Below are 25,802 nucleotides of genomic sequence, written 5' to 3'. Positions count from 1 at the left end.
CACCAGGCTGGGATTACCTTGCAGCCAGCTGCACATGTGAACGTCTAAACAATCCTCCCACCGTGTTTTGACATGTTCTATTATAGGTTCTGGATTCCACACCAGATCCAAAGAAAAAAATGACATCTAAATGAAATCATTCATTTGCTCGTCTGATGTCATCCAAAAATTGCCATAATTGCGGAGCTGTGGCGTCTCTGGTCTGTGACTGGAAAAGACACCAGCGGTGGGAGAGGTGCAGACTGGAAGGATGTTCTGTGCTGGATCTATATTACCTCTGGCTATACAATCATGGGAACACTTTCTCCTCTCTGCTTGACCAACAGAGCACACCTTTAACACTCCACTATAGTTGCAAAAAAAGACAAGATTGGACTTGGTGTGGTCAGATGCAGGAAGCTAATGCTAGACTATGAGAGCCAGCAGCAGGGGCTTTGTGCTGTTCAGTGCAGCAGCATGTGGGAACACACAGGTGCAGTTATGTAACTAAGTAAAGGTTGAGACCCACAAATGCAGACAGATTGGGATTCAATGAAAAGAACAAGAACAAAATGTGTTATTCCCTGCAAAGTTCTCCTCTCAGCTCCATCAATATGCTGCATTTGCTCTTTAAGATTTCTAGACCTGCTGTGCTCCATTTTATATTTTGGTTGGTCTTGTTTTCTGTGATAATCTGAGAAAGGTGTGTGGTTAGGAAATGTAAAATCGACTTGATCTATAGTTCGTCAAGGTGTATGAAGGCCTGTAAAGTGTTTTTATTTTGACATTGTCTACTTTTTCATTCATTTTCAGTCTAGTGCTGGTATCTGACAATGACAGCAATATTTAATCAAACTAAACACAAATTATTTTACAGATTAAAAAAACAGACTTCTCACCCAAATGGATCCTTAATAAGATTAAAGTAAACAGACTAATGAAAAAAATCCAACACACAAACCTTCATACATACCAAAACACTTTGACAAACATCTTAAGCAAAAAATAAATATCAGGGTCAAAGGTGACAAGGAAACATGAACAACCTTTTATATTATATATATATATATAGTCAGTCAGTCATTTTCTACCGCTTATTCCATAGTGGGTCACGGGGAAGCTGGTGCCTATCTCCAGCAGTCTATGGGCGAGAGGCAGGGTACACCCTGGACAGGTCGCCAGTCCATCACAGGGCAACACACAAACAACCATACACACACTCATTCATACACCTAAGGGCAATTTAGAGTGACCAATTAACCTAACTGGCATGTCTTTGGACTGTGGGAGGAAGCCAGAGTACCTGGTGAGAACCCACGCATGCATGGGGAGAACATGCAAACTCCATGCAGAAAACCCCCGGCCAGGAATTGAACCCAGGACCTTCTTGCTGCAAGGCAACAGTGCTACCAACTGTGCCACCGTGCAGCCCCACGGCGACTATATATATATATATATAGTGTAATAAACATGCAAATAACATTAGTAAAATGCTAAACTAAAACAACAAAGTGCAAGTGTAGGACAAAAGCAGAAATGTCAGACCTAAAAATGTCTTCAGCAGATAAATCGCAACAGAAAATAAAGTCATGTCTTCACTTCAAAAATCCACTATAGACCTGATTCACAACACTAGAAATCAGTTGGTGGTATGCTGAACCCTCAGTTCAGCATACGTGTACAAAGTAGGACTATGTGCAGACATAAAATACAATTTTATTTAGTTTACCAGTCTGGCCCTTGGAAGCAAAATATACAGAGATCAGTCATGATTCAGGGTCCATTTTGCTTTTGTGTTTTTTTGTGGTTAGCTTATATGCAATAATCTGTCTGTAAAACTTGTATACACGTCTAACAGTTAGGCTTCTTGCTAATTCGGGATGAATACTGCTCTCTTTGTCTGGGGTAAACCAGCCTGTTTTCTAGCCAGGTCCTTCAGCCAGCTCTCTTACATGGATACTTACCTCCTCTTGGCCTCTGCTCCAGCCACTGCTTCCTCTCCATTTAGCTTGTGGTAAATGCAGTTTCACTTTACCTGTTGACTGGTGTCCTATTTTTTGTTCTTCTGAGACTTGTAACAACAACAGCTTCTCTGTAACCTGTGGTAATGGGTTCAAACAAGTTGAGAAACAAACTCTACCATTTCATTTTTTGAAAAAGTGTCTTTCAGACTTTCATCTCTGTGATGGGGCAGAGAGATCTGTGTATTCTGATGTTTGTTAGAACACATAGATTTTCCAATTAGGCTTTACAATTTTGGAGCTGTCACTGAGAAAGAAGTTTCTGATGACAGTAGGAATAAAAGTCTCAGCCATTGGAGAAATTAAGTACATCTTTGTTGCTACTCTGAGATTTAAGAATGAAAGCATCCAAGAGCTGCTAACCAAAGGCATTTGACTAACTGATCATCAGCAAGAGAGACCATCTCTAAAAAAGCAGGAGTTTTTGCAGTTTGTTGGTCTGGAGCATGCAGGTGTGTGTTAGTACAATGTAAGAAAGGAAAGACATCAGCAAGGAAAGACCTTTGGGAAGCAAATGTTACTGCCTGTCAATCTGGGTAGAAGCCATCTGTCCAACAACAGGTGGTTTGCCTGGCAGTCTCACTCAGTGGAGCAGCAAAGAAGAAGGTTTGAATGTAAACATCACAACTGTTGTAATTATGAATATGAATATATTATTTAAAATGTTGTATTCATATTTTAATATTTTATTAAATAATATTTCGGTCTGTTAAGGGTTGTCCTGTGAATACCAGCCTAATAAGGCAGTGGCATTAGGACAAAATTGAAAGGGATGAGCCAAGCTCTGACATTATTGAACAGCAAAACTCTGCACACACATGGAATGAATTCACACAATTTCATAAAATATTAGCAAAAATAAGTCAACTCAAGTCAAACATATTTCAATCAATAAATTCTTTACTATGCTAAAACAATCCAACTAGAGTACCAAGCAGAATTAAAGAATAAGGAAGACTAATGGGCTTTGTACAATATAAACAAGTTGATAAAAGATGATTGAAAATCATGACCAAAAAGAGTGATGCAACATTACAATGCAATGTTTATGTTTGAGAACCAAGGATTATCTTGAAGAATCTGGAAATGAAGTTAAGTTAGTCTTGGAACAAACTTAGGCAACAATCAGCAAACGTTTAGACAACCCTTCACAATGCAAGATTAGATAAAATGTTATTTTAATAAAATAATGTTTTAAAGAATGATCTGCTGAATAAAACCAACTTTCTGGATGACCAATTCTCAACGGTGTTTAATTAGCTGCCTTTATTTATTAAAATAATATTTAAAGAAATATTATTAAGGAAATAGTAAAATAATATTTAAGGAAATATTATTTTGAATAAGAACCAAATCTTTCTGGAGAAATGGGGCTTAATGGTGTTTACTTAGTTTTCAAGTTTAGTAAAATAATATTTAGGAAAATATTATTTTCTAGATTGAAAACTAACAACCTATTTGGCTAAATGATCTTTAGCAGGCTGTCATGATATGACATCCTGGGACTTAGTTTGTGTGTTTGTGTTAACTGTGTTTAGGTTTATGTTTTTCTTTATTGTTTATTAGTTCCACCTGTCCCCTCTGCCTCCCTGTCAGCTTGTCACACCTGTTCTTAGTTTCTGTGATTACCTGCCTTTGTTTTCTCCCTGTATATTAGTTGGTCTGTGTTCTTTGTTCCCCGCTGGTTTCCCCATCACTGTTTCTCGTCCCTACCCTTGTTGATGTTCAGTTTTGCTACGTTGGAGAACTGAGTACTCATGTAGGTTTTTGGCTCTGAACTCGGTTATGTACCTGCAGTGATTTTTGTGACGCTTTTGATGGTTTTGGAATAAAACCTCAAGATTAACTCATCATGCGGCTGCCAAGCTCTTTTCTGCACTTTGGTCCGATTCAAACACTTAACGTGATACAGGCAAGCATGTCTTCTTAGCTGTTAGCGGTTAAAGCTAACAAAAGAAGCTTATAGCTCAGCACCAGAATCAAACACATACCTTAAAAATACCATTAATAAAAGGGTTAAAATGCATAAGCATGGACGGTGCGTTATGGCCGATCTTCTGTGTTTAAAATCACCCTTTAAATAAAGTTTGTCTTAACTTTAAAAAAAAAACATGTTTGCCTTCATGAATATGCAAAACGTATGATAATGACCCAAACGCGCAAATGTAATCCTTTACCAACCCCAACACGATTTATCAAACCATAATAAAACTCCATGTAACCCTTTTTTTTTCTTGAGTCTGGATTATTGCAGCGCGCCATTGCTGTCAGTGAGATCATCTGCTGCTAAAGCAGAAACCTGATCATGCAGAGGTGCGCACATAACTGATCAAGTGTGCACAGCCTGTTAACTGTAATTGCACATCATGTAAAGGAGCCTCTGTGCTGTGCTGTGATGTTGATAATATGGTTAATAGGAGACAAATAAAGTCATTATGTGGCAAATTCAATCCTTCATTTGCAAACTGGATGCTAAAATCACTTCTTAGCAGCTGAAAAATCCCCATTTTAAGGCGTTCACTTTGAAATGCCAGAGAGCTTGGTATGGTGCAAGTCAAAACTCAAAGCACGCCTTTGTCTTGCCTTTGGGTTTACATGCTGCATGTGTACTTGCAGCAGTAAATAATCCATCTTATCTATTGGATGGACATGAACAGCAAATAGGCAGAAATGGTTTAATTGTTTTATCCTCTAAGCTGCGCCTGGCTAGCACCATTGTAGCTCAGCCTCCATCTCCAAGCACACCACGTTATGTGCGTTCTTGCTTGCTCAGCTGGCTGCCTGATCGGCCACACACAAACGACAAACTGCATGCTAATATCAGTTGCCCATCCAGAGTGGTCCATCTGCATCTATCTGCAGCTCAGCAGGTGGGTTAACATCCTGTATCTGTGGCTCGTATATGTGCTGTATGGCTGCATAGCTTCCCTAGTCCTGACAACTGTGTTTGCATTTTTCCCATCCTTACCTGCCAAATAGCCTCTTAAATCCTCATGATAACCCGGCTGCTATATGAGTCTGTTTTTACAGTCTTGATTGTGGAAAGCTACAGGTCAGTTGTGTCCATGAGGCAACAATCTTTGATTTGTGTTTGATGATCACTTCTACTTTCAATTGAACATTTTCTATAATCAAATTCAGTACTCCAACTGTTCTTATAACATTAGCTATAAGATCAAACAGCACAGGAAGTTCCATGAATAACACACATTTAGGAAATATATTTAGATAAATAATATCTTTATTTATCCTATAGCTGACATTCATCATTTTAAAACTGAACACAAACTAGTGCTAATATTAGCTGTATAGAATGCGTCCTAACAAACTCTAAGACTGAATATTTAAAAAAAATAATCAACGGTTTCAAGTAGAACCTTTCATTTTTTTTCTATTTATGTTTTCGTTGATTGGACAAAATGGCAGCACATTTTTTTAAAGACAACTCTTTTTCTCACTGCACTTCCTTTTGGATGAATGTAAAATCCATGATTATTAACAATCAGTGCATTTAAATAATATAGGAGTTTAAATGCAGACAGATTATATTCAAACTGTTTTTTTAACAATGAAGGGCTTAGACAGCTTGAATAGTCTAGAAATCTGGGAAACAAATCAGAAGTCACTGAAGGAGTGCAGCTTTTAATGCATTCAGGTTTGGTCCATGAAGTTATAGGAAGTCACAAGAAGATCTTGATGGTTCTTCCTCCTAACCTGCTTCCCTTCTTACCCCACAGTGATCCGCTCCACTTCCCGAGCTGGCTGGCAAGTCTACATCCCAGACAGGCAGAGGAAGAGGCAGGGGGGTGGATGGCTTTCAGCCTGTTGTGTAAGAGCAGTGTAAAGAGATAATACGCTTTGCTCAAGACAAGCTCTTTGTCTGTACTTTCACCTGCGGTCATTAACACAGTTATCTTCAAATCTCTGTGCTGCAGATAACAGTGTCACAGTTTGCTCTTGGATAAATGGGCTAGGCTTCAAATTGAAAACATTTTCTGATTGAAGGCTTTAAAAAAATTCTAACATTTAGGATTTAGTACAGAGAGTTAACCCCTTAAGTCAACAGTCTTCTTATCTTTAAGTTTGGAAAGATTCTAAACCTTTCTACTGCAATTCGTGATTAAGTTTCAGAACTATTAATATTTTGCATAACATATCTGAATCTAGGGCTCAGATTTTGGTGGATAGTAACAATAAACTTTTTTATCTTTAAGAAATGATCAGTGAAAACATTTGGGGAGGAATAAAATATGAACACATTTTTACAGGTGAACCAGCGCCCTCTGGAAGAACCACTAGGATTTAAAGTAACTTAGAACAGAACGACAGGTGCTTATGTAGTTATTAATAATCCAATTTCTGATCAGCGTCCTACCATCTTATGCTCATTGGGCTTTGTTGGTCTAATTTTCAACATATATATTTGGTTTTGTGTTATCATCAGATCAGTTTGCATACAGTCCTAGGTGACAAAAACTGTTTCAAATGTTCCGATTATTTATTTAAACACTGAACCATTTCTAAATTTATTTGCATCCGTGATCTCTCTAATTTGACTGGCAATGTACTGATCCCTGATTTAATATTGCAATCTAATTTAAATGGGATCATACTGGGAAGCTGATTTCTATGGTCTCCATGGTCCATCTATGAGATCATGAGATGCATGTGACTGTGGGATGAGTCATAAATAGAAGAAGTTTGGAACCAAGAGCAGATCTGGATCTGGCTGCTAATGCATAACAGAGTTATGTCAGATGAGTAACTAAGTCTTTAATGGTATTTTGAAATAAAGGTTTTTAGGAGAACTGCACTGCAGGCTGATGGTTACAGTTCCAATAAAGCAACAAGAGCTGCTTGATGAAGTAAGACTCTGTGAAACACGTAGAATGAAGCATCTTGATCTGAAATAAATACTTGTTGAGCATCGACGTTGACACCAGAAGGATTGTTTGATCTAAAACTCAGAACTACTGGAGCTCGGAAATGTCTGCTGAAACACTCTCATTGGCTTGGAGCATCTTCTGATTGCTGTCACAATAATGTTTCAAGGTAATATTTCTGCTAAAAGAGCAGTCTCAATAGTTACACAGTCATCTAAAATAGCAGAAACAGATCTTTAATATCCTCTCACTCCATTTTTTTCCTGAGTCCAAACTAGTTAGGCTACAGTTTTAGCTGCCATAGCAGCAGCTAGAGCTGTGTGGTTTTCATTAAACTAGTGCTTCCTCTTGGTTTTTTATGAGGCAACGCAGGCAAACATGTGTGGCAAGATTCACGATTGATCACTTGTTGTTGCTTTGGGGTATAATGGCAAAGAGAAATGTCCAGATGCCATCAGCTTGGCTAACCATCTTTGAGACAGATCTGTATGTAATTCCTGCCAAACTGTTCATTTTACACACAATAAGCAAACAATATTCTCTTTGACTATTTCCCCTACAAATATTGCAAGAACCCCATGGTCCACAGCGGATGACCTGGAAACGTATGTTGCAGACATCTGTCAACGTGCACTCTACAACATGAGGAATCGGTATGATTCAGATGCAACTCAATGATCAGTCTGGGAAATGGTCATCTCTATAGCTCCACAGGTATAAGGACTACATGCAAACTTGTGGTACCTGTGTAAATGTCAGACATAAAAGAATGTTTTTCAGGTGGAAGCACTATGGTAGCTGTTACTATGTCTGATTTATTTGTGATTGAGCAAAGAAAAAATCAAACACACGACACACAGCTCTTCGTCAGGCTTATAGCTTATAGCTGCTGTTGCAAAGAGGATTTAACTGAATACCAAATAAAGTCTCTAAATAGTGGTGCACTGTTAATGATTAATTACCCCTAAAATGTAAATAAGTAATAAAACTCACCAAAAGATGCTTCTGACTTTCAAAACTGATGAAAAATGTAGATGATTCATAAGTCAAACAGGATTGTACAAACATTCAATATTACCTAAATGTTCTTTAAAAGGTAAACATGAAAAACTCAATGTTTTATTTGAACACATTAGAAACAAAACTAATGAAAAAACTTTGGATATATACCGTACTCCTCCACTACATACAGTAGTAATTTCAGTGTTGAGTTTCCATTTTTTTACAGCTTCACACATTTCCACAGTTGTTTCAGTTTTACATATTTATACATATATAACACCATAACTGTAAAGTACAGGGGTGGCAGCATCATGTTGTGTGGGTGTTTTGCTGCAGAAATGACTGTATGGCATCATAAGGAAAGATCATTATGTGTATAGCGACTATCAAATTTCATCAATTTTTAAGTCGCTTCTGGGTGCGGGGAATCCAAGTCCTAACGCGCTCATAAGGTAATGTCCGGACTGGGAGATAAGTTTGGGAATGCTCCCATTTATTAAATACAAGCTGAGTATTGAATGAAATTCAAAATCCAGAGTGGCGGTTTATGGCAGCATGCAAAAAGATGGCAATTATGGTCAATAGGTGGACATGATGAAGCCAAACCAGTATGCAACAGAGAGCAGTAAAAAACCGTGACCTCCACACACCTGATGCCCTCTAACCCTGACACCAATATAGATTTCCCCCACACCGCCACCAGTGGTAGAGTAAAATATAGGTTAGAGTGTCAACAGAATGATCAAAACTAAGTAAGACAGACCCAAACTATAACACCAAAAAACAAAAACTACAAATGTCTCCTATAATGTGTTCATATTGACGCAACATGTCAATACATCAGCAAATACAAAACTTGGTCTCAAATAGGTCTTTCAAATGGACAATAGAAAATTTGTCAATAGCTCAGAAAATACGTGTTAGTAAGGTGGCCTACAACCCTGACTCAGTTACCCCAGTTCTTTCTCGATAAATGGGTCAAAATTTTAGTAAGCTGTAGTAAGAAGCTTATGGAAGGATATGCAAAGCGTTTTACCCAACTCATTTTAAAAATCAATTGTACTAAATACTAAGGAAATGTGTAAAAGTCTTTTCCTGGAATTTAGCAAAAGAAAGAAAATTGTATTAATCCAAACTGAACTTAAACAGGGAACATTTTTTTCTGATTTAACGTCATATAGTGATAAAAAAATATTTTACGCAATCTATGTGAAAAAGATATAAATGAGTTACGAAAAAAACCCATCGGACTTCAGAAAGGCGTGAACAACTGAACTGTCCTTGACGTTCTCTGCCTCTTATTCCTACCCCACGCTGCCCTCTAGAGGTTGTAGCGGGCATGACAATAGTGCGTCTATTTATCTGAGAGCAGTCTTAGTCTAGACCACCCTCTGGTGGCAACATTACGACAAGTTTTATTTTAATTAATTATTTTAATCCATTACTTTTAATTACTACATCATTTTAGTCATTTAGTCATTCCTCTACATACTTACATTTAATTTTCTCCAAGATAAAAAAAAGAAATAAAGAAAACAAAATCCTTAAATGTGAGACATAGGTTTGTGTTTCTGGGTCAGACAGTTGCGTTTGGCACAGATGTGCAAATAATTTAAGTGTGCACTGCCACTAGCATGGTCCTCGGTTTGGAACGATTAATCATTTCACCATGACCTTGTAAGAGTATGACACAGTTTAAAGAGCGCAATATGAAGCATTTAAACTCCAGAAACTTTTAAAACCAAAGTAGGTGAAGCCTTTAATTTCCTCCTTTAAAGGCGGAGTTTTCTCAAATACAACTTTTTCGGATTGCTCTGAAGGAATCACCTTGAGGCTTGCGTCGCTGCTGGTAGTGTCTGGGCGTCTCTACGCCGACTATATTTAGGCTGCTTGTTGTGGCGCTGGTCAGCTGGGACCCTGCAGGAGGACACGCCTCTGGACTGAATGGAGTGCACCTTGCGTAAAGTCCAGTTTGCAGCGGATCTAAACTTCTTTTTCGCCTCTTTTTAGGTTTCGATTGGTGTCGGTATCGTTTATTGGGGACTATAAACTCAGCGATGACTCGAGAAGAGGACCTGATCCACATCGCTAAAAAGCTAGACAAGATGGTGTCTAGAAATAACACGGTGAGGCTATATTTTGACACCCACAGGTGTCACCTCGTGCAGCAGCGAAGGCCCAGGACGGACCCCTGCAAAAAATATAAAGTGTACTCTGAAGTGGAGTTTGGTTTTATTCTGACTCGATGAGAGTGGAAACCCTGCATGAGTGTAACAAGAGCTTGTCTGTTCTGTAATATACGATCGACAGGTGTTTGGTACGGGTTTGCATCTGTTTTTGCAGCCCCCTCAGTGTGCAACGCTGCACGGATTAAGCGTGGACAATTTGACTTTACGCTTTTTTTTACAAACCATATCCCGATCGTCTCATTTAAGCCTAAAAACATTCGTGCAACAGAAAGTAAACAGCGCGGCCTGTTGATTTACTCTAGCCCTGTTGTGCCCGAGTGTTGTGTCTGCTTCTGCAAACGAGATAAAGTTTCTTGGCGCTCCTGGCAGCTACAGCTATGCTAAAACTTTTAGCAAGTCTCAGAAAAGCTGAATAATTCTCTATTAAGTTGTAATTACGCTAGCGTTATGCTTCTGTTCACAACGTTTGTGCAAACAATACAGAAGTGAAAGTGTTTTACCCACTTAGCAGTTTCTCTTTCAATGACATCCATTTTGCTGTATTCAGATCTCTGTTTACTCCACTATTACATGTTTGCAATGTATTCAAAAGGAATTACAGAGTTAAAGTAACTATAATGTCCTCTGTGAGTGCAGGAGGGTGCCATTGATCTGCTGAAAGAGCTGAAAGGCTTCAACATGACACTCAAACTTCTCCAGGTAAGAGTTCAGTTTAATTACTGCTATTCTACCAAAGGTTTTGCAGCACTCCAAGCCTTTTTCTGCATTGTTGTTGCAGGAAACAAGAATTGGCATGTCTGTGAACAGCATCAGGAAGCACTGCAGAGATGAAGAAGTTGTCTCTTTGGCAAAGCTCCTCATTAAAGAATGGAAGAGACTTCTGGGTGAGAATATTTGACAGGACACACAAATCGTAGACTATTTAAATCCTTAACATGCAGGTGCACTTCAATAAATTACAATATTACAGATACGTTGGGGATAACCAACCTCAACAAGGGAAAATTAGATATTACAGAGTCATTGCACAAATATATATATATATATACTGTACAGACCAAAAGTTTGGACACACCTTCTCATTCAAAGAGTTTTCTTTATTTTCATGACTATGAATATTGTAGCTTCACACTGAAAGCATCATAACTATGAATTAACACATGTGGAATTATATACTGAACAAAAATGTGTGAAACAACTGAAAATATGTCTTATATTCTAGGTTCTTCAAAGTAGCCACCTTTTGCTTTGATTACTGCTCTGCACACTCTTGGCATTCTGTTGATGAGCTTCAAGAGGTAGTCACCTGAAATGGTTTTCCAACAGTCTTGAAGGAGTTCCCAGAGATGCTTAGCACTTGTTGGCCCTTTTGCCTTCACTCTGCGGTCCAGCTCACCCCAAACCATCTTGATTGGGTTCAGGTCCGGTGACTGTGGAGGCCAGGTCATCTGGTGCAGCACCCCATCACTCTCCTTCTTGGTCAAATAGCCCTTACACAGCCTGGAGGTGTGTTTGGGGTCATTGTCCTGTTGAAAAATAAATGATGGTCCAACTAAACGCAAACCGGATGGAATAGCATGCTGCTGCAAGATGCTGTGGTAGCCATGCTGGTTCAGTATGCCTTCAATTTTGAATAAATTACCAACAGTGTCACCAGCAAAGCACCCCCACACCATCACACCTCCTCCTCCATGCTTCACGGTGGGAACCAGGCATGTAGAGTCCATTCGTTCACCTCTTCTGTGCCGCACAAAGACACGGTGGTTGGAACCAAAGATCTCTAACTTGGACTCATCAGACCAAAGCACAGATTTCCACTGGTCTAATGTCCATTCCTTGTGTTCTTTAGCCCAAACAAGTCTCTTCTGTTTGTTGCCTGTCCTCAACAGTGGTTTCCCAGCAGCTATTTTACCATGAAGGCCTGATTCACACAGTCTCCTCTGAACAGTTGTTCTAGAGATGTGTCTGCTGGTAGAACTCTGTGTGGCATTGACCTGTTCTCTAATCTGAGCTGCTGTTAACCTGCGATTTCTGAGGCTGGTGACTCGGATGAACTTATCGTCCGCAGCAGAGGTGACTCTTGGTCTTCCTTTCCTGGGGCGGTCCTCATGTGAGCCAGTTTCTTTGTAGCGCTTGATGGTTTTTAAGACTGCACTTGGGGACACTTTCAATGTTTTCCCAATTGTTCGGATTGACTGACCTTCATTTCTTAAACTAATGATGGCCACTCGTTTTTCTATACTAAGCTGCTTTATTCTTGCCATAATACAAATTCTAACAGTCTATTCAGTAGGACTATCAGCTGTGTACTGTATCCACCTCCTGCACAACACAACTGATGGTCCCAACCCCATTTATAAGGCTTGAAATCCCACTTATTAAACCTGACAGGGCACACCTGTGAAGTGAAAACCATTTCAGGTGACTACCTCTTGAAGCTTCATCAACAGAATACCAAGAGTGTGCGGAGCAGTAATCAAAGTAAAAGGTGGCTACTTTGAAGAACCTAGAATATAAGACATATTTTCAGTTGTTTCACACTTTTTTGTTCAGTATATAATTCCACATGTGTTAATTCATAGTTTTGATGCCTTCAGTGTGAAGCTACAATATTCATAGTCATGAAAATAAAGACAACTCTTTGAATGAGAAGGTGTTTCCAAACGTTTGGTTTGTACTGTATATATATATATATATATATATATCTATATATATAGTTTTCTTTATATAAGTGTCCATTTCCTTTAATTATTAAGGCTTGCAGCTAATAAAAGCCCTACGTTCAGTTCCACAGTAAATCAAAACAATGCATAAGACTAATAAAAAGAACATTTAATGCCGAAATGCCAACATACCAATAATGTCCATATAATGTACAATAAATATTTGGTCTGGGCTCCATTTGCATATATTACTGCATCAGTGCAGTGTGTGGCTTCAGGTTTTGGTGAAGTCTCACCATCTTTCTTCTCATAAAACCTCCAAATGGGGTTCAGGTTAGGTGAGTTTGCTTGTCAATCAAGCACAATAATTAAAGTACCAATGCCTCTCATTAAAGCAGGTATTGGTACTTTTGGCAATGTGGGAAGGTGCAAAGTCCTGCTGCATCTCCATAAAGCTTGTCACCAGAGGGAGGAATGAAGTGCTCCAAAACGTCCTGTTAGATGGTTGCGCTGACATTGGACTTCATCAAACATAGTGCACCAACACCAGATGACATGGCTCCCCAAATCATCACTGAGTGGAAACTTTACACTGGACCTCAAACAACATGGATTCCGAGCCTCTCCATTCTTCTTTCAGACTCTGGGGCCTTGATTTCCAAATGAAATGCAAAATTTCATTTAATCTAAAAATAGCACTTAGGACCACTGAGCTGCAGTCCAGTTCTTTGTCTCTTTAACTAAGGTAAGACACTAAAGTTGTCTCTGGGTCAGGACTGGTTTAATACAAGGACTGCTATAGTTGTAGGTTATGTCCTGGACACTGGGGTCTGTGTTGGCTGTTGAAGCTTTACTCTAACCGCCCACACCCTGCAAATCCCCTGAAACCTCTTGAATGGACTTTGCTTTTCTATTATCTATCTTGTTTGTGCACCTTTTTCTACCATGCTTTTCCTTCCACTCATGGAGTGCTTGTGTACAGCATTCTGGGATCAGCTAGTCTGTCAGTCTGCCCCAGGGCAGCTGTGGCTACATTGCAGCTCACCGCTCATTCATACACACATGTGAATGTGTGTATGAATGAGTGAATGACTGATTGTAGTGTAAAGCGCTTTGGGGTCTCTGGGGACTTGATAAAGCGCTATACAAGTTCAGGCCATTTACCATTAGTGTCCAATAACCTTTTGTGGTTTACCCTCCTGGTGGAGGGTGTCATTGACTGTCTGGTGGACAACTGTGAAGTCCCCATGCTTGTTTAAGTCATGTAAGATTCAAATTTTATGAATTTTGGTTTTCATTAGCTGTAAGCCATATTATTTAGAATTAACAGAAATAAATGTTTGAAGTTAATTAGTCCATGTCTGATTAATCTATATAGTGTTTAGGTTGAACTTTTTGAACTACATTACAAAAATAAGTAAACTATTGGAAGTTGTTATGATTTACTGACATTCTGAGAAGTGATCTGCTGTTATGTCTCCCTCTTTCTCTCTCTGCCAGACTCTGGGAATACTCACTCTGAGAAAGATGCTGAAATGAAGAACGGTTTGGACTCCAAGAAACCTGCAGCAACAGCTACAAACAGCTCCTCTTCAGAGCCACAGAGCAGGTCAGTCTGATGGCATTTAGAAACACAAGCTGCATAGTACTGACATGATACCTAATGCAGACGATGTACATTACGATATAGAAATTCTGCCAGTATCAGCACATGTATGACCTTTGCTTCTATCAAACTCAAATTGGCAAATTTTTGCTCTGTTTCACAAAAAAGAATCCAGTTATAAAGGCAATCAAGGATTTTCTGTCAATAATAAATATACGGTGGCGCAGTTGGTAGCACTGTTGCCTTGCAGCAAGAAGGTCCTGGGTTCGATTCCCGACCTGGGGTCTTTCTGCATGGAGTTTGCATGTTCTCCCCGTGCATGCGTGGGTTCTCACCAGGTACTCTGGCTTCCTCCCACAGTCCAAAGACATGCCTGTTAGGTTAATTGGTCTCTCTAAATTGCCCTTAGGTGTATGAATGAGTGTGTGCATGGTTGTTTGTGTGTTGCCCTGTGATGGACTGGTGACCCGTCTGGGGTGTACCCTGCCTCTCACCCATAGACTGCTGGAGATAGGCACCAGCTCCCCTGCGACCCACTATGGAATAAGCGGTAGAAAATGACTGACTGACTGAATAAATATAATAACTGTCCACAAAAACAAACACTTCACTCCGAATTACAATTGGAGCAATAAAAAATTGTCTGTTTGTGAACTTATTAGTGGACAGTAAGCACCATCTAGTGGTAGCAGATACCTATTTACACCAACAGAAAAAAACAAAAAAAGAACACAATTGAAAAAAAACTACATTTCCAGATCATCAGCTAAATAAATGGCTCAATAAAACTCTTTTAAACTGTGTTTGAAAACAATCTAAACTTTGATCAATCTGAAATTAAACAATACATTTACTTTTCATTACTTCTTTATCAGGATTTAATTGTTGACCCGATTTAATGTATTAAATGTTCAGTTGACCCTAGTTTGCACCACATTTTTTATTATTTTGTTTCATTTGTAAATATTGAGTTAGAAGGCATTGGAAATTTCTACAAACAAATCTTCCGTTTCAACACTTTATTTGGGTTTGCATTACTTTAAAATGCAGAGATCTGTTGTTAAACTTGAGTACAAACTTCAGAAATTCAACCAATGGGATAATAAGATAACAACAAGACAAAACACCCAAACTTTGTGGAATGCAATTTAAAACAAAGGTAAATAGAATGGAAAACAATATTAATCGCAGCTGACATTTTTCCCCAAATGTACACATCTCCACCTTTCATCCTGTAATCACCTGAGTGTTTTGAACCTTGCTGAAAACCTGGAACAGCTCCACAGCTGTGAGATCATCCATGAAAACCGTGGGATCTACAGATAAGAGTCGCACTGGAAAGAAAAACTCTAAATCACAAGGACAAAGTTGCCGAAAAAACTCATGTTTTTCTGTTTTAGTTTCCAGCCTTGTAGTACCAGGATCACAGATGGTATTCTAGGGATTCTAGAAATGGTCACCTGCGGGGAACCCAAATTTTAATTTCACCCCCACTCCCTCATTCAATACTCTGTAAAACAAATTCCCTTTTTAAAATTACACACAAGTAGACAATTTAAACAACTTTTAAGGGCAATTGGTTGCACTGGATTTTATTTTGGGGTATCAGAGTAAAGGGGGGCTTGATTCAATCACACTTTTTAGATTTTTAGCAGCAAAAAAAACCCCCAATGTAAATCATGTATATTTTCTTTCACAGTTATGTACTACTTTGTGTTGATCTATCACGTAAAATCCTGGTTTTAACAAAATATGGAGTGACTTAGGGGTAATGAATACTTTTGCAATACACTATGAAAACACAGCAACCTCTCCTGTAAACGAGTCTTGATTTTAAACAGTGCAAACAGTGCAGTGGAGGAGAAATCATGCTTGTCACTTCTGTATGTTGTATTATCAAAGTACATTTACACCTTTGCCTCTGGGTAAGAGGTAAAATATTTATTTCTTTTAGTCACAGGAGGCCAGAGGCCGAATTGAAACACGAATCAGGTTCTGACAAAAACAGGGATGTAAAACAGAACGATAACCACATAAACAAAAAGAGGCACGTAGATGATCTCAGGATGGATGGAAAACACCCTGGAGAGCACCAAAGTGAGAAACACCTTCAAGAAATCAGAGGAGAGAAACAAATACCTGCAGAGAATCCCAAAGTGGAAATGGAGAATAAGAAAGAGAGGCACGTAAAACATTTGCAGAGTGGAAAACACAAGTCAGACCCAATCAAAGAAAGATCATTGGAAGATCTGAAAAAGATAAGGCATGCTGAACGACTGAAAAAAGAGAAACCTCTTGAAGAGCCGAAAAAACATGCAGACAAGTTAAAGATGGATAAAAACAGAGAGGAAAGCAGACAAGAGTGGCCTGTAAGCACACCTCAGAGAGAGAAGCCCGCTGAAGCTCATAAACGTCTTGAAAGGTGAGAAGCTGGTGCCCCAAATACTAATATTTTATGCGTCACAAATGTTCCCCAGAACTTCAGATTTAGCTATTCATTTTAGGAGAAGAGTGCTGGACGGCACCGTTCTGTACCCCACCCGCTTCCCCTCTCCTCCTCGACGTGGTCGGCCTCTCTTACCCATCAAACGTCCGTCTCTGGATTCGGAAAAAGACAGGTCAGGACGCCTGTCTGAGCACGCTGGAATGTTGCTGCTGCTAACTGCATGACTCAACAGGCTCCTAGCTCCTCACATGTACCGACATCTGCCCCTACAGCTTTATATCTGGAGGCCTGCTGAGCATGGTGCATGCTGAGATGGGTCAGTCATGTGTTTACTTGCTTCAACCGCATGCTGTTGCACCTTTTGTGATACCGATCACATCTGTGCTGTTGTGATGTATGATCAGGAAGGACAGTAAAGAGTCTTCCTCTCGACACCCTCACTCTCACGGACCTCAACCGGCCTCTCCGCCACCAAAACGACCTGCAATAGAAGTCAAGAAAGACAGGTCAGACATGCTTTGATGCATGTTTTGAAATTTTTATTTAGTTGTGCATAAATACGAAATAATCAAAAGCTCATTTTACATTAGGAAAGTATCATTGGACCCAAACGCTCCCATAGCTCCTCTTCCTTTCCACCTCCATCCTCCTCCACCAAGGTTAGGCTCTGCATGCCTGCCTCTATGTGATATTTGATAATTCAGCTCCTTGAACTTTTTCACATTTTGTCACGTTACAATCACAGACTCTAATTTGGTAATGAGGATTCTATATGATAAATATCAAGCCTAAAGAAATAGGTTTAATGGCTTAATTTTGGTCATAATGATCATAATGTCTTTTACAATCTTAGAGGGAAAAAGAAAAAAGCCAGATGAATACAAACTCTTGGCACCACTTGAACCCATCAGCACCAGAATCATCAGTAGCACTGAAGAGAATGCCCTACATGGACAAAGATCTCAGGGACCCCCTTGGATCACTGCTCAATTCGTCCTCCTGGCTTGGCTAACAGGCCAATCTTGGCACAAACAGCTGTTGTCTTGACCAAAAGTCCTTCTAAGACTGGTACATTTTTAGCTTTGGCACAAATCTTTTGGATTTGTGATGGTGACAGCACAGCCCAGGTGTTTGGAGAAAAATGTTATTCTTGCATGACTTTATAGGAAAATAGAGAAACGTAAAAAAAACACACAAAAAAAAATGAGTTAACATAACATTTTACAGGTTCACCAGCCTTTTCTAACCAGGTAGGGCAAGTCTTGTCTTGATAGGTTCTGGTCCTTTCTGTTTTTCCCAACAAAGCACCTCATGGGTCTGCGCTTGCTGGGACGGAGTCGTCATTAGGGGCTGCTAAACCAATCAGTGGTCTCTTAATCTCATTGCTACATCACAAAGACAATAGGTTTCAATATTTTTTAACCATATTCCTTAGACTGAAACATACCTGTCTCAACATCCATAAATGATAAGCTATCACTTCAGACACAGTAATTCATTCCTGGGTCTGTTTTCGTGGTGCTGTTTTTCTAAACCATGTAAACATTTAACTGAGTCAAATACAGATTTACATAATATTAAAAGGTCTGGTTTATTAAGGATTATTGTAAAGCTTTCTAATTTTCTAACTTTGCAAAGTAAAATAATTAATTTAAAATAAATGTTGACATGTATTGACAGCCATTCAGACCCAACTTATTTTTAGCATAACAGATGAGGTCACACAGGTGGAAAAAGCTGCTATTTTGACTAGACCTCTGGTCCAGCAAGGAGATTTTAGCAGTTGTATGTGAAAGGTTAAATCTAAGGTATCCTCGTGCAAATTTGTGGTTGTAATGTGGAAATATTGTGAAAATGTTAAATGTGAGAAATTTCAAAAGCCACTCATCCTCATTCTGAAGTAATTCACTTTTGCTGAAAGGTGTTTATTTCATTTAGAAAACAGCCTCCTGACCCCAACGCTCCCCTTCCTCCACTCCCACTCCATCTTCACCCCCCTGCTCCTCCTCCAAAGCCCCCCTCTGTGGATGGGAGCAAGGACAGGTCTGGATCAGATGAGCTCATATTGTCTTGGCCTTGAAGCATCAGAGGGAAATTATCAAGGAAGATATAATGTAATGTGTAGTTTTTTTATTAGTGCATTGAATCCTTGTGTTGTTTGCCGCAGCAGGAAGTCGTTCACAGACTCAAAGCTTCCACAGAAAAAGTCTGCAGATTGTGCAAAGAAAGACAGGTCTGCATTCTGTCAAGTTACTCTACCTGTCGTGTATATGTGGTAAAATGTGTTTACTTTTTTGGCTTTATTACCTGCGACCTCAGGTTTTAATGCATGTTTTTAATTAGTTTCATAATAAATTGAAATTACTTTCCAGGATTGGCTGCAGGCATCTTTAGTTGAGGGCAATTTTAAAGCTATTTTAATTTAACAGGAAAGATTCAGATGATGGCAAAGCATCTAAGAAACTCTCAGATGACACCAAACAAGAAAGGTTGGCAAATCATGAACAAAGCATGTTCAAGTGAACATGATGATTACCTGCTTTGAAATATGCTTTTTACGAGATAGAAACACTGCTCTTGTTTTCCACTACTGGGATTAGTTCAAAATCTCACATTTTCTTGTCAGGAGAGATTCATCTGACTCTAAATCACCTCCTCCCAAAAAGCCCTCCGTCGAAGTCAAAAAAGAAAAACACAGGTGTGCAGGAGTGTGTTCTAAATCAACCCGAATGTGTTTTTTTTTCTTACAGAATAGTGTGCAAGTTTCTCAAATTTATCTCCGTTTTGTGGCAGGAAGGATTCCAGTGATATGAAGCCGTGCCTACATGCAAAAGGCAATTCCACTGACTCCAAAGCTGTCAGGTATGAAACTGTTTTAAATATAAATCTCTATTTCAACAATAGATTCACATTACCCCAGGTTTACTCTAAATTTGTCATACATAGACGTGAATCCACTGATTCAAAGAAATGTAGCTCACCACCAGCAAAGAAGATAATGGGTGAAAGGTAAACTGTGTGGTTTACACGCTGTAGCATGCGGTTCTGTGAAAAAGTCCTGATTAAGATTCTTTTATCGTGGTAATGATTGATATTTCTCCAGGCTTTCAGTTACCTTTTTCAATTGAATATTTTTTGCTAACCCACTTTACTCTGACCTATGAATCCTTCAGACACCAAGAGGACACTAAACTCAAAGGATTTGTTCCCATTTCCATTAAGAAAAATACTAAAGATAACACTTTTTGACAGGATAGAAAGAAAATGCAAGTTTATGTGTATAGTACCATTCATAGATAAGGAAATTCAAGAAATTTCAAAGCACTTTCAAAGGAAATTCAAAGTGCTTGACAGGAAATGGAAACACGGTTTAAAGAACATTTTTTTTATTAAAGATAAGAAAAATATCTGTCTTTTCTGTGCTACGTTTGAGGAAATGATGACTAATCCACTCAGATATTTTGGATGCACTAACTCAGTCACGATCATGGACTAGGGTCCGAATATAAATTTGTATGTCATCAGCATTGATATTGGTGTGGATGTTGTAGCACTCAGTGATCTGACCAAGTGGGATCACATAGATGTTGAATGTTTGCCTTGATAAATTGCCAAATAACAAAGGGGTCCTGGTCTTTCAAACAAAATCTGGACCAGTTTTGACCAACAACAGACAATCCTGCCCCCTTTTCCAAACTGTCAGAATGTAATGATCAACTGTATCAAATACCGTTTTAAGTCAAACTAGGATTTTTTTGATGCACTGCTGAGAAGACATATGCTATTCAAAGCCTTTAACAATGCAGTTCAGGGCTGTGGTGTTGTATCCAGATTAAGCTTCATTAAAAGAGGTTTCACCACTGCAGTTTTTAAGGCCTGTGGAAAAGAGCAATGAGTGTAACACAGAGGGTGTAAGCTCCGACCTACAGGGTTAGTGCATGTATTTTATGCCCAAGGATAAGAGAAGAAGAAGCAAAAATATTGACAAGACAAACTGTGAGAACTAACTACTGTCAGAACTGATTGTTATGTCTTGCAGCTGCAGAAACCAGCTCGGGCAGATGACCTTCAGAGTGGCAAAGCAGAGAAACCTGCTCCACTCAGAGCATACAAAAATAGAGACATAACAAACCATCAGTTCAACACAGTTGTGAGATTATAGCAAGAAACAAAATTTTCCATTACAGTCAGATATAAGCACTGCACAGAAGATGAGTAAAAAAATCAGAAAGCCTAAAGAAGCTTCAATCAAAGACCACTTTAATAGAATACAATAAAGTTGAGTTATTCAAGAAGTTTGCAAAATTCTGTATGTGATGCAAATCACCCCGACGCCACCCTGACTGTGTTTTTTAGGAGGGAGTCTTTGGGTTCGAAGCCTCTTGGACAACCACAGAGGAAACCGTCTACTGACAACATTGAAAGGTATATTAACTGAAGGGATAAAAATACAAAAAATACAAATCAGTTTAAAAAACTGTTAGAATAAAGATATTAGTCATGTCTGCTTTTAAAGGAAATAATTCATAATTAAATTTAATTGAAGGTCCTTTGTTTTGATAAACAGCAATAAAAATGCAAATAAAATGAAAGTGAAAAAAAAAAGGTTTAAATATATGTGAGTTTTTAAGCTCCTAATGGTGAATAATCCTCAGCTCCTTGAGCTTTTTGGTCCTAAAGCATCCGTTTTTTTTTTTCTACAGGAAGAGTAAAACCGAAGCACCCAGAACTCCCACCACCCCGACCAGTCCGATGTCACCCAGCTTCAGCACTCCTGGGGGTCCTCTGCCCCCTTACCTGGCTACTGGAAACTCCATCAGAGATAAGTGCATTGAGATGCTGGCAGCTGCCCTCCACACAGACAGTGAGGCTAAAACCACTCTGACTATAGGCTACCTAAGCTTTTTTACATACTGAAATGAACTGCAGAGGTGACTCAGTGGGATGCACTGATTATATGGTCTGGTTTTCACAGATGACTACAAGGATTTCGGAGCAAACTGTGACAGCATGGCCGCAGAGATTGAAGATCATATCCTTTACTTCTGACATAAATTCACAGCTGGCTCTTATTTTACTAATCTGTCATAGATGAAAATTAGGACAATACTTTCTGACCTTGACTGTGCGAGTGCACATATCTACCAGGAGATCAGGGCCACGGATATGAAGTACAAGAACAGAGTCCGGAGTCGCATCAGCAACCTGAAGGACCCCAAGAACCCAGGGCTTCGCAGAAATGTCCTCGCAGGCAGCATCGAGTTGAGCCGTATGGCCAGCATGTCCGCTGAGGTAGTTCACTTTTGCACAATGATCAACTGAGATTTTCCATACTTTAATTTTCCTCCTGACTGTTTGTCACATGTTCTCCTGTTCTCCATACCGCGTTAAGGAAATGGCCAGTGACGAACTGAAACAGCTGAGGAACGTCCTCACCCAGGAGGCCATCAGAGAGCACCAGATGGCCAAAACCGGTGGGACCACCACAGACCTGCTGCAGTGTGGCAAGTGCAAGAAGAAGAACTGCACTTACAACCAGGTAAACAGAGCTGCTCAAGCACCTTAAACAAGTCGTCACAATGGAAACTGAAGCAAGATAATATATGACAATATCTGAAAGTGGGTTTTGAGCACAGACACAAAGGGGTGTTGAATCCTCTTCCAGGCTTCCACTAAAAGAGGAACAACACTGGGAACTTTGTCCTTGTTGCACTCAAATATTTCAGATCATTAAACAAATGTTTGTATGAGACAAACAATGAATGCAAAACGAAGTTTTCAAATTTTGATTTCCATTAAAAATTTCTATTAAAGCAAAAAAGCTACCCAAACCCCCCTGGCCCTATGTGAAAAGGTAATTGCTGTCTAAAGCTGATCATTGGCTGTGTTGCCATCAAGCATTAACTAAGGATGAGTCTTTTACTTCGCTGTAGAGGAATTTTAGCCCACTCTTGTTAGAAAAAATATTTTAATTCATCGCAGGGGTTCATATAAAAAATAGGGTTTTTTTTTGTTTTTTTTTCGGCCATTCATAGATGGACTTTCTTGACCTTAATGTCATACCCTGAAGGCCAGACAGTCTCCTTCTTGATTTTCTGGTTGAGAACAGAGTTCATGGTTCTATCAATTACAGCAGATTGTTCAGGTCTAGAGGCAGCAAATCAGCATGATGCCTTTTTTTCTGAAATGTTGTGTTGGTTCTGGACTGAGATTTTTGCTCTTATTTCAATACTCCTCTCTGCCTGTCCAGGTTTTGTTTGTTTTTTGTTTGTTTTTAGCCCTCTTTACTTTTTTTCCTGGACCTTGGGGTGTCTGAAAGTTGCTCTTACTGAGGGTGGGGTCCCTGACATGATCCTGAACATTGTGTTTGGATTTGTATGTATTCTGTTTTTTATGTTGAGTTATTCCCTGCGTATCAGTTTTTCCCTGTGTCTGCTTGTATTGTTTATTAGTCTGTTTTCCCCAGCTCCATCAGTCTGCTCCATGCACAGCTCTATTGGATTCTGTTGAATATTCTGTTGAGTTTGTTCCTCACACGACTTTGTGTTTCACTGTAATTTAGGTGATAAATGATTAGTTTTAGTGTAACTTTCTTTCAGCACAGCTCTCCTCTGACATCAAACTTCCTGTGTGTGTGTGTTACAGGTGCAGACTCGCAGCGCTGATGAGCCCATGACCACATTTGTCCTCTGCAACGAGTGTGGTAACCGCTGGAAGGTAGGTCTTTAAACTGGATTCACCAACTTTTGTACTTTAAAAAAAACACATGTTCAAAAGTATTTCTCTGTCTGTTTGCTTTTAAATTTCAGTTCTGCTGATGACTTCAAGGTGAAGCTATGTTTTTCAGAAAGTCCTGTACTGCTTCTTCTCCATAACTGGAAGACAATGATTTCAACAAAAAGGGTGTTCTACAGTTTTTACTTGAAATGTTTTTAGATTTATGAGCATAGATAAAACAACAAAGTTGGATTAATGGGGATTGGATGAAAAAACAAACCAAAAGAGCTGTTAATTAATAATTAGGACCTTGGACCTGCTTTATTCCCTTTAATATGCCCTGTCATATTATAGCCGTTTATTTTGTATATATATCTTCCAATAAAACCAGATAAATCAGTTGCTCTCTGAAGTATCATTTGAGTGTAAAATAAATGAAATCGTTTTAATTTTCTGTTACTATCTTCGATGTGTGCAAAGTGCATGTCAACTTCATCTTTCTGAGCAGCATTTTATCCATTCAGCATGTATTTGCATTTATAATATGCTTTGATAATGTTGTAACAGAGTCATTACTTTTTACAACAAACATATTAAGTGAGGTGTGAATGGATTTAAAATGATTTGTTTTCTGAGTGGGAAAGACACTGTCTCTCCCTAAAAGATAAAACAACGTACAAAGAATATCTCTGTTTTTAATTTACATTTAAACAATAAATGCCATGTCCAGAATTATTCATACCCTTCTGATAAACTAATTGGAAAGTCTATTGGATTTTACTGGAACCAAGGGCTTTGGGTCATTGTCCTGCTGAACATTCTAATGTTGCCCAAGAACAAGTTACACTGTTGACCACTTGATGTTGTTTTTGAGAACCTTGATGTAATTTTTTTCTTTTTTCACTAAATTGTTTATTTTGATTAGGGTCCCTAATTAGGTGCAAAACACTCTGAAAGCATTATGTTACCACCACCAAGGTTGCCCATGGAATGGCGTTCTGGGGGTGAATAGTTTTCCTTTTTAAGCAAAATAAAGACTACATAATTTTGGCCAAACTGTTTATTTATCTGGACACAAGACAGACCAGCAGTATACAATGTCTGTTGGACTGTCTGCTTTGGAAAGCTGCCACTGACTTGGCCCATCTTCTTCAGGATGGCCATGGTGGTGATGCTTGGATTCTTTTTTTACCTTTTGCACCAATGCTGATGTCACTTCCTGACATTTAACTCAACTGTATTTATGCCTGATGTATTTTTATGCTGTTCTGCTCCCAGAAAAGAACAGTAGATGGCGATGGTTCCCAAAGACTCTAGATAAGGGGGCTACAGATACATTCACCCAAAAAAATGTCAAATTATTGTTTTCTCACATTTCTACAAATTACTAGATTACTGGTGGTGGTAAAATTCAGTCACATTTATGAGGAGTGGACAGAGATAGCACCTTCCTTGTCATCTTTAGTAATCTGCAAACCATACTCCATCTTTCCTCTGCATATTCTGGAAAACCTGTGGACATTTATAATCTAACACTTGTTGCATTAGTTGGAAATAGTCTTTTTGATGAAAACAAAAAGGAAGTAAAGGTTTCCCAGTTGCCCCGCGGCTGAGTATCCACCATCTGCTTTACCGTGAGTTTATTCTGCATCATTTCTGCTGTTGAAAACAGTCTGCCCATCAGCAGGCAAAGATGCACAAGCATAAACATTGACTTAGGTATGTGGCAGTGCTTTGTTTCAATGTACATCACACTTTAAGCTTTAAATCTTCTGGTAAATGCTCCATGAATTTCAGCTTGACTTAATGGGGAAAAAAAGAGAAAGATTACAGCTGACTCCATTAAATGGTGAACCATTCCAAATATGCTTACACCAGCAAATGATATTATTTGCAAAGCCCAAATGTGTTCTCTATTATAATTTGTTAATGGATTCTGCTACATAATTTCCCATATTTTGTGGCAGCTGCTCAGCTCTCTGACCTCTTTTTGTTCTGAACAGTTGGTGATTTCTGATCAGAGAAAAGCTAATTTATTATTTTAATGTAGGAGTAAACATGATGATTTTCTTATTCATTTCTCTTATACTGCCCTTAATGAGAATGTTTTAATTTCTGGGCAATAAGACCTTTTGATGAATATTACTGAACAGTTTTACATCCATATAGAGCTAACTTGATTGCAAATATTGGTCACTGCAATGAGTGATGACATTGAAATGTACCTTAAACATTAACATTCAGCAACAGAAAAGAAACAACTCCACAAATCCTGCCCAAGAACAGAAAACATTAA

The 25,802-nt window shown here is 38.9% G+C and overlaps 1 protein-coding gene across 10 annotated transcripts; it reads left to right on the top strand.

The window, feature by feature from the left end:
- Positions 1–9,710: 9,710 nt before the first annotated feature.
- On the top strand, positions 9,711–23,908 carry tcea3 (transcription elongation factor A (SII), 3). 10 transcript variants are annotated; one of them, XM_047361595.1, is made up of 20 exons: positions 9,711–10,011; positions 10,711–10,773; positions 10,853–10,958; positions 14,238–14,346; positions 16,298–16,765; positions 16,848–16,961; positions 17,194–17,295; positions 17,380–17,448; positions 18,728–18,832; positions 18,960–19,022; positions 19,219–19,278; positions 19,416–19,487; positions 19,583–19,651; positions 21,146–21,214; positions 21,493–21,653; positions 21,765–21,821; positions 21,927–22,081; positions 22,182–22,328; positions 23,435–23,506; positions 23,599–23,908. In XM_047361595.1, exons 1-20 carry the CDS (start codon positions 9,943–9,945, stop codon positions 23,605–23,607), a joined length of 2,139 nt encoding a protein of 712 aa, XP_047217551.1. In that variant the 5' UTR covers positions 9,711–9,942; the 3' UTR covers positions 23,608–23,908. The 10 variants fall into 10 exon arrangements, with proteins under 10 accessions (XP_047217551.1, XP_047217549.1, XP_047217550.1 ...); XM_047361593.1 differs by having other exon boundaries at positions 18,960–19,064; XM_047361594.1 differs by having other exon boundaries at positions 18,957–19,022.
- The last annotated feature ends 1,894 nt before the right edge of the window (positions 23,909–25,802 follow it).

The sequence above is a fragment of the Girardinichthys multiradiatus genome, chromosome 3, assembly GCF_021462225.1.
Source record: "Girardinichthys multiradiatus isolate DD_20200921_A chromosome 3, DD_fGirMul_XY1, whole genome shotgun sequence".
NCBI classification, from domain to species: Eukaryota; Metazoa; Chordata; class Actinopteri; order Cyprinodontiformes; family Goodeidae; genus Girardinichthys; species Girardinichthys multiradiatus.
This window is presented reverse-complemented; position numbering and strand designations above follow the sequence as displayed.